The sequence below is a fragment of the Chrysemys picta genome, chromosome 10 (genome assembly GCF_011386835.1).
Source record: "Chrysemys picta bellii isolate R12L10 chromosome 10, ASM1138683v2, whole genome shotgun sequence".
NCBI classification, from domain to species: Eukaryota; Metazoa; Chordata; order Testudines; family Emydidae; genus Chrysemys; species Chrysemys picta.
This window is the reverse complement of record NC_088800.1, coordinates 33,981,554-33,997,105: the sequence shown is the minus strand read 5'-3', so window position 1 is coordinate 33,997,105 and position 15,552 is coordinate 33,981,554. Positions and strand designations below refer to the sequence as shown.

At 42.0% G+C, this 15,552-nt stretch overlaps 1 protein-coding gene across 7 annotated transcripts in view; it reads right to left on the bottom strand.

Moving 5' to 3' along the window:
• Positions 1-600: 600 nt before the first annotated feature.
• Positions 601-15,552, bottom strand: part of TLN2 (talin 2) — a 378,548-nt gene continuing 363,596 nt past the window's right edge. For all 7 annotated transcript variants that reach the window (XM_065558350.1, XM_065558353.1, XM_065558351.1 and 4 more), the window contains 4 exons: positions 13,430-13,492; positions 13,162-13,344; positions 8,770-8,895; positions 601-6,332 (listed from right to left, as the gene is read on the bottom strand). In XM_065558350.1, coding sequence (XP_065414422.1) covers positions 6,204-6,332; positions 8,770-8,895; positions 13,162-13,344; positions 13,430-13,492 — 501 coding nt within the window. In that variant the 3' untranslated portion in view covers positions 601-6,203. The remainder of the gene's footprint in view (positions 6,333-8,769; positions 8,896-13,161; positions 13,345-13,429; positions 13,493-15,552) is intronic.

Below are 15,552 nucleotides of genomic sequence, written 5' to 3'. Positions count from 1 at the left end.
GGGCAGCAGGTGCATACAAATGTGGTGATAGACCATCATGATAACCGGAGCTTACTGCTAGTATCTGCAGCCATGACGACTTCAGTACTGATGTCAAGGACACCAGTGTAAAGATGGTCACAGCCAAAGGAGACTGCAAGCTTGCATTTAGTGTAGGAAGAGTCGTTACTATAAACAGTTCCACTGTTAACATCTATACACTTTGCATACAGAGTTGCATCCAGGATGTGGTGGTACCATTTCCATATAAAATTTGACCTAGAAAAGTCCCCGTGAAATGGAAGCAGCATTATAGATAAGAACCAAAAAATAAAGATCCCAAACATGCTCCAACTATTGGCATATGATTCCGTTGTATACCACAGCTGTACCTAGATAACACTTGCTTCCTTCAAAAGGGTGCTGAAGGCTCATTAGTGTTTGAGTGGATCCAGCATAGCTTTAAATAAGCTATTTCCCTTCCCCCGCTCCAATCTTTCACAAACGGATAAGGATGTCACGTAGCTTGGATTCAGGGCAATATGAACCTTTCCATGCCAATCTCTGGGAAGGGATGTGAAGCAGGTCAAGCCACACAAACACACACGCATCCAAAAGAAAGGTGGTCATTCCTTCAAAAGTTTATTTTTGGTGAATACAAAAAAATACTTTTTGTGGCCAGATAAACAGCATACATACAGTGTAACAGCATGGCTACCCCCTTCATGCTTTTGTATGTGGTTAAAGCTCTGGGAGAAAGTTGAGCTACAGAACACAAGCTCACACCCCAAACTTCAGCACGACCTGCAAGCATACCACTATAAAACGGTCTCACTCAGAAAGTTCTTCAGCTGCAATCATATTAATAAAGTTAGTAAATTTCAGTAAGAAAAAAAATCCATAGTGGTTTGATTTTTTAAAGCAACAAAGGCAGCACTAATTACTTACAACTCAATATATTACTCTATTGATGGACAGGAATTCTCGCTAGGCAAAGTAATTATCTTTCATATACCATGTTGTCACATGCAAATTAAATAAAGGACATGAAAAAAGTATCATGTTTACATCCTTGGCATTTTTACACTAAAAGATACTTGGTTGCCTTACAAGGCAAGTTAGAACAGAACTATGCCATGGAGGTGTTAGGCTTTTAAGACGTGCATGGTAAAGTTTGCCAGCTCTCTGCAATAGGTGGATAGGACATGTTATCCTACTGGCCCATGCCCAGTTTAAAATGATTTTGTTGTTGAAAAACAGAGATCCACTTAAATTTCTGTTTCAGAAAAATTGTAGCAAAGCTTTCCTATACTGCTTTTCCCCATTTATCATCAATTGTATTCTTGTACTGGGTAGCGTTATTAAGGCTGGACGGTAGAGAAAAATCTCTACTCTAGCTACCGTGCTACCATTCCACATCTCTGCTAGGTGTAGTGAAGTTCAGCAGTCCACTAGCTTCATCTCTTTTGAGATTTTGCTTAATGTAGAATATTGTATCAACAACGTTAGCACCTAACCTGTCAGATTTCACTGCAGCATTAGTTAATATGGTAAGTCCAGCGTAGATGGTTACCTTACAGTAATCAGTAGCAGACTGGTAACATATATTACCTAAAAAAAAAAAGCTATTGACTTTGTAGATGCTATGTAAGTTCTATGGGAATGTTACCAGCAATGTCATGACATTGCTGGTAACAGGCACTAACAAACACACACCCTTAGAGCAGTGTATTTCTCTTTATACAGAAAAGCAAGTTCCAGGATTAATATTGACTAGAGATGATGTCCACTGAAATCTTCCAAATTTCTATTCAAACTCACAGAAACCAACAGTACATAAAGTTTAACTTTTCCCAACTTTAAGTGTAAGATAGGGCAGGAGCTTTTAATATACATAATAAGGCACAAAAAGCTCCAGGAGTAATGATCAAAAGAAGAATGGATTAGCCATGGCACAAAACGCAAGATGTACTCCTTGATGGCCTTGTCATCAGCATGTTCTGGGGCCTGGTCTGAGTGTTTTTTTTAGTAACAAGAGGTTAGAAAAAACTGTTTATTTCCTAGGTAAATGTAAAAGAATTTATGCTGAAATTCTGATAAGATTCTGTCATAGAAACTAGTCTGAAGATGCAGGAGATGAAAGGCAACTGGACAAAAGGAAGCAAGAGCAGTCTTCAACTTTTGGTTTAAAAAACTCTCCCGCATCCCTCACTTTGCAGTTGCTGGCCTAGAAAAAAGAAAAGTTTAGACAAACTACAAAAAGTGTTCCCTCCAATTCCAATTTATCTTCTGGACCTTCATGTAAAACCTCCCTAGAATATTTGTACATACAGAACTTTGAGGCATTTTGCTTTTAATTTCCAGACATTTCTTAAAGCGAGTTCCACATCATGAAGATGTGCAAGATATCACATAACTTGTTTACTATTTCAAAACTTAAAACCCAGAAGAATAGGTAAGGAAGAAAATATGTCTAATTACTACCCAATCCTCATCCCTGTCTGAGATTTTCTGTTGCAACTCTCCATGTCAAATAACTGCACTGCATTAAATTACAAACACCACAGATGTTCTAACTTTGATTTCAGTGTTACTACAAGTGCCACAGATGAGAAGAAAGTGAAATAGACTTCAGATTAGATTTGTGGAATCTAGCTGTCTCCCAGATCAAAATCCAAAAATCAAGCTGAAAAACACTTCATCTAGTCTGCTGGATATCCCAAGTTTGTCTATATGGAAAGTTTCTGAACCGCAAGCCAGGGTGTGCATCTACAGTGCACTAGCATGCCGTGCAATAATGTCTGAAAGTTCCAGAGTGCACTCTAGCAGTATCCACAGGCGATGTTACTGTGCAGCAAACTATTGTGCTGTAGATTCCCACCTTGGCTTCCTGCCCAGTAACCTTCTGTGTAGATCAGGGGTTCGCAACTTTTTTCTTTCTGAGCCCTTCCCCCACATGCTATAAAAACTCCACAGCCCACCTGTGCCACAACAACTGGTTTTCTTCCTATAAAAGCCAGGGCCGGCGTTAGGGGATAACAAGCAGGGCAATTGCCTGGGGAAGCTACTTTTCTCAGGGTCTCTGGCTTTCTGCCCTGGGCCCCAGGGAGGCTCAGTGGACCCCCTGAAACCTGCTTGCAGACCCTCAGGGGGGCCTCGGACCCCTCGTTGAGAACCACTGGTGTAGATAAGTCCCCAGTCTGATTGCAGTTCCTCTACTGATCATAAGACTAAGGAGAAAAGAGTCTGGCCAATCCAGTGTCTCAACTTAGAGCACTAAATCGAGAAATAATTATCCCTCAAGTACAAATTACTGAAATAAATTTCCTTCAAAACTTTGACAAGAGAATGATTTGAACATAAAAGTTCCTATTAGCTTGAAAAAATTCTAGCGTACAATTTCTGTATACAATTTAATTTTACTGGGGTTTCGGCTTATTATTTTCCTAAAACAGGGAAATACCATTCTCACTGTCTGCACAATTAAAATGCTGTATTATTGTACTACAGTGATCACAAATGAAGCACTGGTACATTATTAGTGAAAATGTCATCTTACTTGGAGTACTTTAAGTTACAGTAAGTGAAATAAAAGCAATACGTAGTATAAGAAAAAATCTGCAAGAGACAGACCACAAAACCCCCCCGAAATCTTAAAAAAAAAAAAAAGGACAGGAATGTTGATACTATCCAGGTAAGCAAAAGAAAAAGCTACAAACTGGAAGCCTGACATACTGAATAAGCAAAAGCAGCAGAAAGCTCTGATAAGACCATGTGTATTTAGACCCTACAAAAATAAGCCATGTTTCAGCCTTCCAGGTTACTTTAAAATCTTAAATGAAGGATTTGTTTTGTTTTTCTAAAGAATTTTTTATATAGATGCTTTGTGCCACTGCTCACTGAACTCACTGCACAATCTCATGGTGACAATCTAACCCAGGGGTCGGCAACCTTTCAGAAGTGCTGTGCCGAGTCTTCATTTATTCACTCTAATTTAAGGTTTCGCGTGCCGGTAATACATTTTAGCATTTTTAGAAGGTCTCTTTCTATAAGTCTATAATATAGAACTAAACTATTGCTGAACGTAAGGTAAACAAGGCTTTAAAAATGTTTAAGAAGCTTAATTTAAAATTAAATTAAAATGCAGAGCCTCTCGGACCGGTGGCCAGTGTGAGTGCCACTGAAAATCAGCTTGCGTGCTGCTTTCGGCACATGTGCCATAGGTTGCCTACCCCTGATCTAACAGTACAGCTACTGCTGTAAAGCAGACTGGAATCTCTTAACTGGTGGCAGTTGCGTGCAGAGAGGCTACACACTGCTAGCAGTCTGATTTTACCTGGTCTACACAGGTAGGGCAGAAGCTCATTTTGGACACACTTACGCAAATCCATATTTGCTCATATCAAAAGAATTTTACTCAGGGCTTGCCAATCGCTTTCTCATAATTTACTGAGAATCCACAATTCTACTGAGTCTGAAATACTTCAGCATCAGAGAAGAGACACTAAAAAAAATTGTACATTTTAATATTTATTTTCTATGAATTTTTGTGATATATGTATACTAGTGACACAAAATTTCTGATAGGTATAATACATGCAAGTAACTTAAATGAGATGTTAGCAATATCTAAATTGGTAACCTAACACAAGAGGGTTACTTCTGAGTCTACGTGACAAGTACTTCTGCAACAAGGACAATTAAGTGGGTAGGCATCTAACACAACTGGCTCAGTTGGACGTAATGGTAGGTATCTAAAATGGCAGCATGGCTTTCAGAAGAAGTGGAGCAGCAACTTTATTTGCTCAGAGGGCTTGTGCAGGGATGGGCGTGTGCTGGAGAACCATGGTTAAGCAAGATCTTGTTTCTGTAATTGATCTAACAGGTGGCTTTTGCTAGTTCCACTTTCTGCATTGTTTTTAATCACACATTATAAAATGCACCATTGACTCTACCCACCTTGGGAACGTATCATGCTATAGCTGTAGTCCATACTGTGGGTTTATGCCATGTCAGAGATTGAGAAAATTACAGTACCTTTTGAAACCAAGACATAATCTCAATTTCTGCTATCCCTTCTCTGCAATGCAGTCCTTAGAGAGGGCATTTTGATCAATGCAAATTAGGAAAATATCAACTTCCAAGCATCCATAGTTCAGACTTGCAGATGTTCTTTTATATTTCAGAAAGGGGCCCTTTTTAAAACAGCTATTAGTTTCTTCAAAAAAACCCCAAACATACAAAAAATAACCAAAAAACAACCCATCTAGATTTCAAAACAAAACACTTAGAAATAAAATCCTTACGAGAATAGCAAGAGTTCTGATAGTCTTTTGTAGTACTAAGAATGTGTCTACTTCAGCTAGCATACATTCTAGCAGAAATCCCAGGTAAGATACTTTGAAAGGAGCTATTCAGTCCAATGTTAATTGAGTTTTTGTGGATGTTTCCTATTGTAAAAGTAGTTGTACATTGAGAGGTATATAATTGAAAAACATTTTCCTTCATGAACCTAGTACTAAGACCGTGACAAGATTTCCATTTATTGGTTTAGTTGAACAATGAAAAGAAGGATGCTGCCATGTTTTGCAGGCCAGGGAACTGTGAATCTAAATACTGTACAAGCAGAAGCTGGTGGATACTGTGCAGGAACTAATAAAACTAGTGCAAACAGGTACAAAGAAGATCCCTCCGATCCTGGGGTGAACCAGCTTCATAACACTGAAAGAGGACAAAATCTCTAAAACCCACACTCAGGTGCCTTTTTCCTCTCAAATAAATATTCACCTCAATCTTGGTCTTCTTGTGGGGAGGAAAATATCCACTGGCTCCATAGTGGTAGATAGCTATGATAAACGGTTTTCCTATTAATATTAACAAAGTCTTACAACAGGTCAAGGAACAATAAATAAATCAAGCTTAAGGTAATGACGTAATACTGCTTTTATAACCTTCTGTAAAAAGTGAGGCATTCTCTCCTGAGATACAGTGAGTCAGGGAAGGAAGGAACAGGAATGGTGGACTTAACACTGTACCATCTGTTTGATGAGCACGCACCTTACCTGAACAGATGAGAAAGAACAAACGTTTATTGCCCTCTGCTCACCTAAAGCTATTACAGGCAATTTGTTTAGGTAAGTGCTTGGCATATCAGAATGCTGTCAGGTTAGTTCTCTCTGTACTGTCCCCCTTGAGCTCATTTCATTAAAAAACATCAAAGCAGTTTAGGCCTCATCTTCTCTCAGTTCTGTGGGGAGAAATTTATACTGCTGCTGGCGGATCTGAGCCAGTTTTTTCCTTGCCTCTTCCAGCTCCCTTTCCTTCTTCAGCATTTCCTCCTGGGCTGCAATTATCTAGAGAAAAAGAGAAAGGTCTGTGATAGTGGAGAAGATTAATGGGGGCGGGGTAGAAAGGTGAGGATCTTTGTCCCTTTCACAATGGGATTCATGATCAGTGCACAACTGCTCTAAGGTGTTTTCCTGCAAAGCGCTGAACACACTGTCCCCAATCCAGGAAAGCATTTAAGCATGTGAAGAATCCCACTGATTTCAACAGGACTTGTGGGCTCAAGTGCTTAAGCAAAGTAAGTTGTCATGGGGTAAGAGGGAAGGTCCTTTCATGGATCAGTAACTGGTTAAAAGATAGGAAACAGAGGGTAGGAATAAATAGTCAGTTTTCAGAATGGAGTGAAGTAAATAGTGGTGTCCTCCAGAGGTCTGTACTGGGACCAGTGCTGTTCAACGTATTCATAAATGATCTGGAAAAAGGGGTAAACAGTGAGGAGGCAAAGTTTGCCGATGATACAAAACTACTCAAGATAGTTAAGCCCAAAGCAGACTGCAAAGAGTTACAAAGGGATCTCACAAAACTGGGTGACTGGGCAAAATGGCAGATGAAATTCAATGTTGATAAACACAAAGTAATGCACACATAAAATGATTGGGTCTAAATTAGCTGTTACCACTCAAGAAAAAGATCTTGAAGTCAGTGTGGATAGTTCTCTGAAAACATCCACTCAGTGTGCAGTGGCAGTCAAAAAAGCAAACAGAATGTTGGGTATCATTAGGAAAGGGATAGATAATGAGACAGAAAATATTCTACTGCCTCTATATAAATCCATGGTACACCCACATCTTGAATACTGCATGCAGATGTGGTCACTCCATCTAAAAAAAAATAAAAAAATATTGGAATTGCAAAAGGTACAGAAAAGGGCAACAAAAATGATTAAGGATAGGGAACAGCTTCCATATGAGAGAGATTAATAAGACTGGGAATTTTTAGCTTGGAAAAGAGACGACTAATGGGGATATGATAGAGGTCTATAAAATCATGACTGGTGTGGAGAAAGTAAATAAGTGTTATTTACTCCTTCTCAGAACACAAGAACTAAGGAGCACTAAATGAAATTAATAGGCAGCAGGTTTAAAACAAACAAAAGGAAGGATTTTTTCACATAACACACAGTCAACCTGTTGTGAAGGCCAAAAGTATAACAGGGTTCAAAAAAGAACTAGATAAATTCATGGAGGATAGGTCCATCAATGACTATTAGCCAGGATGGGCAGGGATGGTGTCCCTAGCCTCTGTTTGTCAGAAGCTGGGAATGGGTGACAGGAGATGGATCACTTAATGATTATCTGTTCTGTTCATTCCCTCTGAAGCACCTGGCATTGACCACTATTGGAAGACTGGGTAGATGGAACTTTGGTCTGACCCAATATGGTCGTTCTTATGTTCTTAAGTGCTTTGCTAGGCCAGGCCAGCATGCCCAGTCCCTTGCAGGATCAAGCCACTAAAATGCATTGTTAGTGCCCATCCCTCCTCTTCAGTGATCCCAGAGTGCAGGAAAAGAGGGCTGTCAGCATATTCCACCATCCATCTATGATGGTCTATTGGACCACTATACAGGCCAACCAGACGTGCATCAGAATAAACTAGCTGTAAAATAGTGGTAGGTGTGAAACAGGACAAGGAGAGTTGGAGAAATCAATCTGAGCTGTTTCTATTTTACTAACTATTGTATCTTTTCCTATTTTAAAATCTTCTCTCCTCTTTTGGTGTCTGTTGGAGCCACAGTAACAAAGGGGACACTGACCTTGAACCTATCCTGCAAACTTCATAAAGTAACACACTGAGCAACAGTAATAACTGAACATTCACTGTCCCATATACCTGCAAGAGTTTCCTATACCTAGGAGTAAAACAGGAGATATTACTGTGCTGTAAAATACTCAGGAACGGCAAGTTCCCATATTTTTAATGGCAGCCAATGTAGAAGCAGCTTTTCATTATTTTTTAATAAGTGGCATTTCTAGAAATTGATTGAACTAGGTTTTTAAAGTTATTTTAGTCCTGTGTATTTGTTAAAGCCACAATAATGAAGTACAAGTAATTCTCCCCACCACAGCCTTATTACAAGATTATCTGCATACAAACGGTCATGTAACTGAGATTTCAGAAGATTTAAAGCAGGTCTAGGAGCATCTGGAAAGAACCATTAGTTTAAGTAGCAGGAAATCTTCACTTTAACAACAACAGGGAGGGATACATAAAGGTATTATACAGTGGCAACAACTACCATGACAACTGTCCAACACACTGTGTAGGACAAACACAGAGTATTGCCTATTCTCTGTATGCACAATTTGTCCATTACAGAAATATACTAAGGCAAGTTATTTACAGTGAAGTTTCATGCAGTACTGCATTAATCTATTACAGTGTACATAAGGCAATATTATTGGGACACAAATTTTTCCTACTGTTGCTCTGGATGTTCACACCAACCTGAGCGATGCCACCAACAAACTTGGTTTTGACCACCACATCATCGTCGTCTGCTTTCCTAAATGCTGCTTTCTGGGCTGCCCTGACAAGATTGTCAGATGCTCGTTTAACAGCATTCCCCGCAGCCTAGAGAAGAGATAAAAGGAATTTAGTAGCAAAAAACATGAAGGCACACTGTATATGTAATGTGGGCTCCTTCTGGGCAGGAGAGAGAGCTCCACTGAACTCCAGAGGCAGGACACCTGTTTTCCTCACCGAACACCAAATGCACTTTTACCATCAGTGCTATAAGGTGAACATGAACTTGGACAATTCTGTCGGTCTCTGACCCGATTTGGAGCTCTATGTACAACTTATGAATTGCAGTTGATTTTATGAAAATGTTGTATCACTGAATGCCTCTGAGGATGTGGAGTCAACCATTTGCTACAACGACTGATGTCAAGTGCCTCCCAGACCACACAACTGAGCCCCTGACAAGTCAGACACCTGCTTGGCAGAAACTGGAGATAATGGCCTATGGCTCATCTTGTCTCTGGAGTGGTACTCCTTCCTAACCCTCTCTGAGATCATTGATGGCAGGATGGAGGCAGATGACTGGGGCCTCTTGGTCAAGGTAGTGAGGGAGGTCGGGGATGAATCTCAGCTTGCTGGGGAGCTCACGGAGACGGACTGACCAGAAGAGGGAGGTCTAGCCACAGCCTTCCTTTAAGCATCCACAGAGGCTTGCATTGAGCACCCCATGGGAACAATTTTAGGTGGTCTAAGGGCCTCTCTAGCTTTCTGAGTCAGCTTAGGCAAAGAGCAACATATGGATCACTGCTCAGGAATATTTCCCTCTCCGAAATAAGAGTTGCACCTGGAGTACCTATTGTTAAGTGGCATTGACGCCTCCCATGAGGGGCAGGTTTTGAATCCTGGGGATTTTGATTTTGCCATATTGGTAGAGCCCCTGTATATGGTTGAGGGTCTGGCCTATACACTAAATATCTGACTAAAGCAGCTTTTTTTGTTTGTGCCAACTGGGATAAAGACACTAGCCATTAATTAATAATACCAATAACTAATGCGCACTAATGCTAGCACAGCATGCAGAGAATCAGATGGTCATTGCAGGGGTTCCATCTTGCTGCCCAGGGTGATAAGAAGGAATGGAGGGACTGTTGGCCCTGCTTCACACTGTATGTCCTCATCTTGGGTACAGGCGTGGCCCCAACAGACACCACTAGCCAAAAAGAATCCCATCTAGCATGCAGAGAGCACATGTGCAGAAAGAGAGGAATTCATATGGACAATCATTCAAAGAAGAATTAGATGATTCACATGCGTTTTCATTTCGCCAGGCTCCAACTACAGCTCCTTCCAAAACAGTGTTCACATGGAACGTAGCTCAAACTCCTTCTCCAAAAGCTTGTCTGTCTGCATGGGTGTCAAAGAGGAAACCAGGACATTCCAACTCCCATATCCACCCTATTGATTAAGGCTCCATGGAAACATGGATGCTATTGGCAGAGCCAGCAGAGGAACCCAGGTGCTTGCCAAACGCACCGACACAAAACATTTGACGTGCACTAACCCAATAGTTCTGCTACAGTAAAGGGCATTGCTTCCAAGTGGAAAGTGCTGTTCCCACCTTCAAGCCTCCTCCACTGCTTGGTGAACCAACTATTCAAAGCCTGCATCTGAATACTTAAAAAGAAACACTTTTCCAGGGCTCTTGGGCCTGCCTCCTTGAGCCTCACTCTTAACTGTATTCTATGTCCATTTAATAAAATTTGTAACCCAATGCCCTGATCTTCCTGGATGGGTAGGCAGAACATGATAATACTAGCATTCTGTCCCCCTTTTTAGCCATTATTCTGCATTTAAAGTTCCTCCAGCCCCATTTTGGCACTCAGATACTAATGTGGGGATGCATCAGAAAGCGAACGATCCTCCAGTTACTGATACATGACCAGTACTGTGACAATCCCATCCAACAGGAGTCCCTCATCAACTGTCAAAACTACCCCCATTTTACCCATCCCCCGGTAGGGATAATATTACAAAACCATTGTTTTCTATTTAAACCACCACAGAACCCTAAATTTGCCTCAAGCTTTGACCATGATTTAAAATCACAGTTCTATTTTGAAAAATGACTGAAAATAGACTCCTCTTGCTCAGATATCTGATTTTAGTAACAGATACGTTTATTGGTTTTTATTCCCACCAACTTAGAACCAGAACCCAGCTGTTAGAACACAGACTGAGACTGCATGGCTAGAAGTCAGTAAAAGCTGCAGTAAAATCTAAGTTCATACTGAACGGTCCCTTGAAATGGGTGTTAACTACTTATGCTATACAATCTGTTCCACCTTGTATTTAGCTGCGACTCTGAGTACGTTTCCCAGACCAGAAGAAGAGCTCTGTGTGAGCTCAAAAGCTTCTCTCTCTCACCAACAGAAGCTGGTCCAATAAAATACATTACCTGCCCTGCCTTGACTTTCTAATATCCTGGGACTGACACAGCTACCACACCACTGCATGCAGTAAAAGCTGCAGTCATTTCTAAACTGAGCACATTGCAATTGTAAATCCTTGAGATAACAAGCTTAATATCCCAGAGTGCAGTGTTAACACACTCACCTTTCAGATAAACTCTGCTCCAAAGGGGACACTCCACATGAAATCAAATCAGTTTTTACAAAAAATGAATTAAGTCAGTTCTGGTCCTAAGCCAGAATCTGTTGTTTCTCTGCCAATGTTTGTAGTCTTACAACAATTTTCTTATTTTAAAATGTTCTCTCCTCTGTTGCTGTCTGTTAGAGCTGCATGGCCATATTAATGACAATTAATGACCCTGAACACTTGCATGACAACGCCCCCCACAATGGATTTTCCAACTCCAAAATGATTTCCCATTGACCAATAGCAATCTGGCATTTCAAGTTTCCATAGTGTGATCACCACTCGCTTCTCCAGTGTCAGTGAAGCTCTTATTATGGTGTCCCTGCACTTGAGGGCTGGGGTGTGCTTGGCACACAGACCCAGGAACGTGGCCTTCTGCATCTGGAAGTTTTGCAGCTGCTGCTCGTCATCTCACGCCTGCATTGTGATGTGATCCCACCAGTCACTAATCATTTTTAGGGCCCAGCAGTGGCACTCCCCCTTCTGCAGCTGTTCCATGAACACAACCACCAACCCTGAAATGGGGTCTTGCTACATCCCACAGCAATCTGTCCTCCAAGAACCTGTCATGTTCCATGCTGATTTGGTTTTTCTTACGGCTTTTCAAATACCAGAGGATCACATGTCCTGAGCTCGCAACACTTACCACAACAGTGCAGAGCTGTGCAGGCTCCACACTTCCATCAGAGATGGCAGACAGCAGGGAGAGCAGCGCAGGTTTGTGGGATGTGTAAAAGAGGTGTGAAAATTATAGGATACAACTGACATTATGGGATGGAGTCAGTTGCATCCTGGGAAGTTGACCCCTTGCTCCCAGTCACCCTGTACGATGCGTTTCTGTCCCACCAAGTATTGTCAAAACCTCCCAAAAGACAGTGTGCTGAATGGTGACGGGTTGTACAGTGGAATTCCTACCCAGGGTGCTCAGCGCTGTGCATCAGCATGAGCACTCCGGGTGAGTATGCCCAGCACTGATGCAAGGAGCCAAGTATACATGTGGACAAGTGATATACTAACTGCGGTGGCTTGATACCGATGTAATGTGTGTCAACCAAAGTTTGTAGTGTAGATATGGTCTTAGTGATGTACTTAGTTTAAACACATGAGTAGTCTCACTGAAATCTGGTAAGCACGTGCATGAGTGTTTGCAACTGAACATACAATGAAAACAGTAAAGCCAACAAGACACAAAGCGCTATCAAGAAACACCCTAGTAAACAGACTGAAAAGATAATTTCTCCCAATATCTTCCAGTTATAGTAAACTGAAGCATCATTTCTGACATCAACAAGTACAATGTTTTCTAACACCAGTTTCATTTTGGGTACATTACCAACAGGCAGGGTGGCACACTCTCCGTGTTTGATTCTGAGACACTGAGCATTAGCAGAATTCCCTCTGATCACTATATCCTCCCTCAGCTGGTGCGAGGTGCAAACAACTTCACATTTTTATCTTTCAAAAAGTTCAACCATCTTGAAGGTAATGGTGACAATGATCACAGAATGAGCTCCAGATGCTGATTAACAATGGCAAATTGCAGCATGGCAGCCTTGGACTTAACACAACATATTTCACTACTGGAGAAGATAAAACCCAGCCATTAGTTGTTTAGGCAATTTCCTGAAGCTATTGACTGAATTCTGAATTTGTTGAAAAGGGTGATGGTGACTGTTACATAGCTCGGAGATGGATTTTTACATTGTTTATGAACGCTGTTACCTGTAGTCTTCTCATGGCCTCGGAGTCTTGATCAGCCTTCACTTTGCACGCCACAAGTAACTGTGCTGTAGAAGCCGCAACTTGTTTGGCAGATGAGATGAGTTTCTCCTCACTAGCATGACCTTGTACCGAGGCATTGGCTGCCTCACACAGATTGCTGGTTGCAGCTGCCACCATTCGGGCCTAGGAGTCAATAACTAAAAGTTACTCAGCGTTCTAGTTTCTCAGAGACTTTCAAGAGAAAAAAACAAAACTGGAAATTACTCACAGCGGAAATAAGTCCCTGAGACCACTGTCCATCATCAGCTGCATTTGCAGGGATAGCTCCAACCTGGAAGAACCGTTCAGACACTTGCTTAGAGTGAAATATAAAATGCAATTGCTTTGCCTTGATTTGCATTCAAAGACCATAACCATCTGAAAAGGAAACTATATATACACATGCCCCTTCCCCCCAATTTATCTCAGTGCACACTCTACCTAATGATGACAGGAGAAAATTTCTGACTTACATTCCTATGTTAATATAAGTCAGTGGTTCCCAGACTCTGGCATGTATCTCTGTACTAGCCAAGGTTTTCTGACTAGTATTCTAGGCGCTCCCCTCCCACCATAACAATGTGGCTGTTGATCCCCTCCCACTACCTGTCTCTTATCAGAGGGGTAGCCGTGTTAGTCTGAATCTGTAAAAAGCTACAGAGGGTCCTGTGGCACCTTTGAGACTAACAGAAGTATTGGGAGCATAAGCTTTCGTGGGTAAGAACCTCACTTCTTCAGATGCAAGTCTTGCAAGACTTGCATCTGAAGAAGTGAGGTTCTTACCCACGAAAGCTTATGCTCCCAATACTTCTGTTAGTCTCAAAGGTGCCACAGGACCCTCTGTTGCTTTTTACCTGTCTCTTGTTCATTCAGGGACACTCTAACCTACATTGTTCCTTGAGCTGCTCCAGTCTTGCTGTAAGTTTAGAGAAACCAATGAAGGGCAGTGACTGGTACAGCTGAGGATTTGCCTGGCCAAGGCTTGACAGAAGAGGCTAGGAAATATTAGTCAGTTGAAAGGATTTATTCTGGTCTATAATGCTCATCTCTGATATCCACTCCATTGTTCAAGGCTACTGATTTTTCAGTAGAGTTACGCTATATTTCTTCAATATGTTCAAGCTGCCATGAGTAGAAAAATGAAGTTCCTTTGAGTTCCCACACTCCTGCCCGATGTTTGATTACAAATTCAATGTAGCAAATGCCTTTTTCTATGTGTTCATACAGCACTTAGTACTACTGTCTTCTGACCCCATGAGTCAGAAATCATGAGGCTCCCAAAATCATGAGATTAAAGAAAAAAAAAGTTTAGTGTCCTTTCAATTGTCTTCTGGTTTTTGAGCTTTTAGGGTTCACATTTCCCAACTTTTCTCCTCAACCATGAAGGCTGCAGAATTGTTGAATTTCTTTAAAAAATGAAAGCCAAAATTCTGATATAATTGCATGACTTCAGGGGTAGGGGTTAAAGAAAAACACCAACATTTGCAAGACTCTTGGTACAGTTGGAACATCCTGAGTGGGGTTTTTTAGTGTAAGAGAAAAGTTTAAGAGAACAGTTCAGTTTTACAATAGAATGCTTGAGGTCTATGGGTGTTTTAGGATTCAAAGTTTTCATGCATCACCATCCTTAGCAAAAGCACCTAAAGTTCAGCAGAGATCTACTCATCTGGAAACTAGTGTCTGGGGAACGAGAAAAAGTAAAGTGCCGTATATACTCGATCATAAGCCGCTTCGTTTATAAGCCGCCCCCCCCAGATGGATATGTAAAAATGGAAATTTTTTATAATCCATTCATAAGCCGACCCTATAATTCAGGGGTCAGCAAACTTTGGCTCCTGGGCCATCAGGATAAGTCGCTGGTGGGCCGAGATGGTTTGTTTACCTCGAGCGTCCGCAGGCACAGAGGTAAACCTAAGTAAACAAAGTGTCTTGGCATGCCAGCTGCTTACCCTGACGGGCCGGGACAGGACAGCGACTGGTGGGGAAATTTTTTGGTGAGGAGAAGCTGGGAGTCAGGGAAATAACCCCTGTGGACCCCCCCCCCACACACTACCCCTCCTGTGCCCGGGACCCCTACACTCTCCCCATCCCATCCCTTTCCACCTTATCTGGGGAGAGCCAGGGGAGGATGTCTCTGGCCTGGCTGGAGCTGCTCCGGCAGGCTGGGCAGCGCGTCCGCAGCCTGCTCCGGCGGGCTAGACCAGGCGGTGCGGCTGCAGCATGTTCCAGTGGGCTGGGCCAGGCAGCACGGCTGCAGCATGCTCCGGCAGGCCAGGTGGCGCGGCCACTGCCTGCTCGGGGGGGCGGGACCGAGTGGCATGCCTGCAGCCTGCCAGCCCCGGAGCTGCAGTT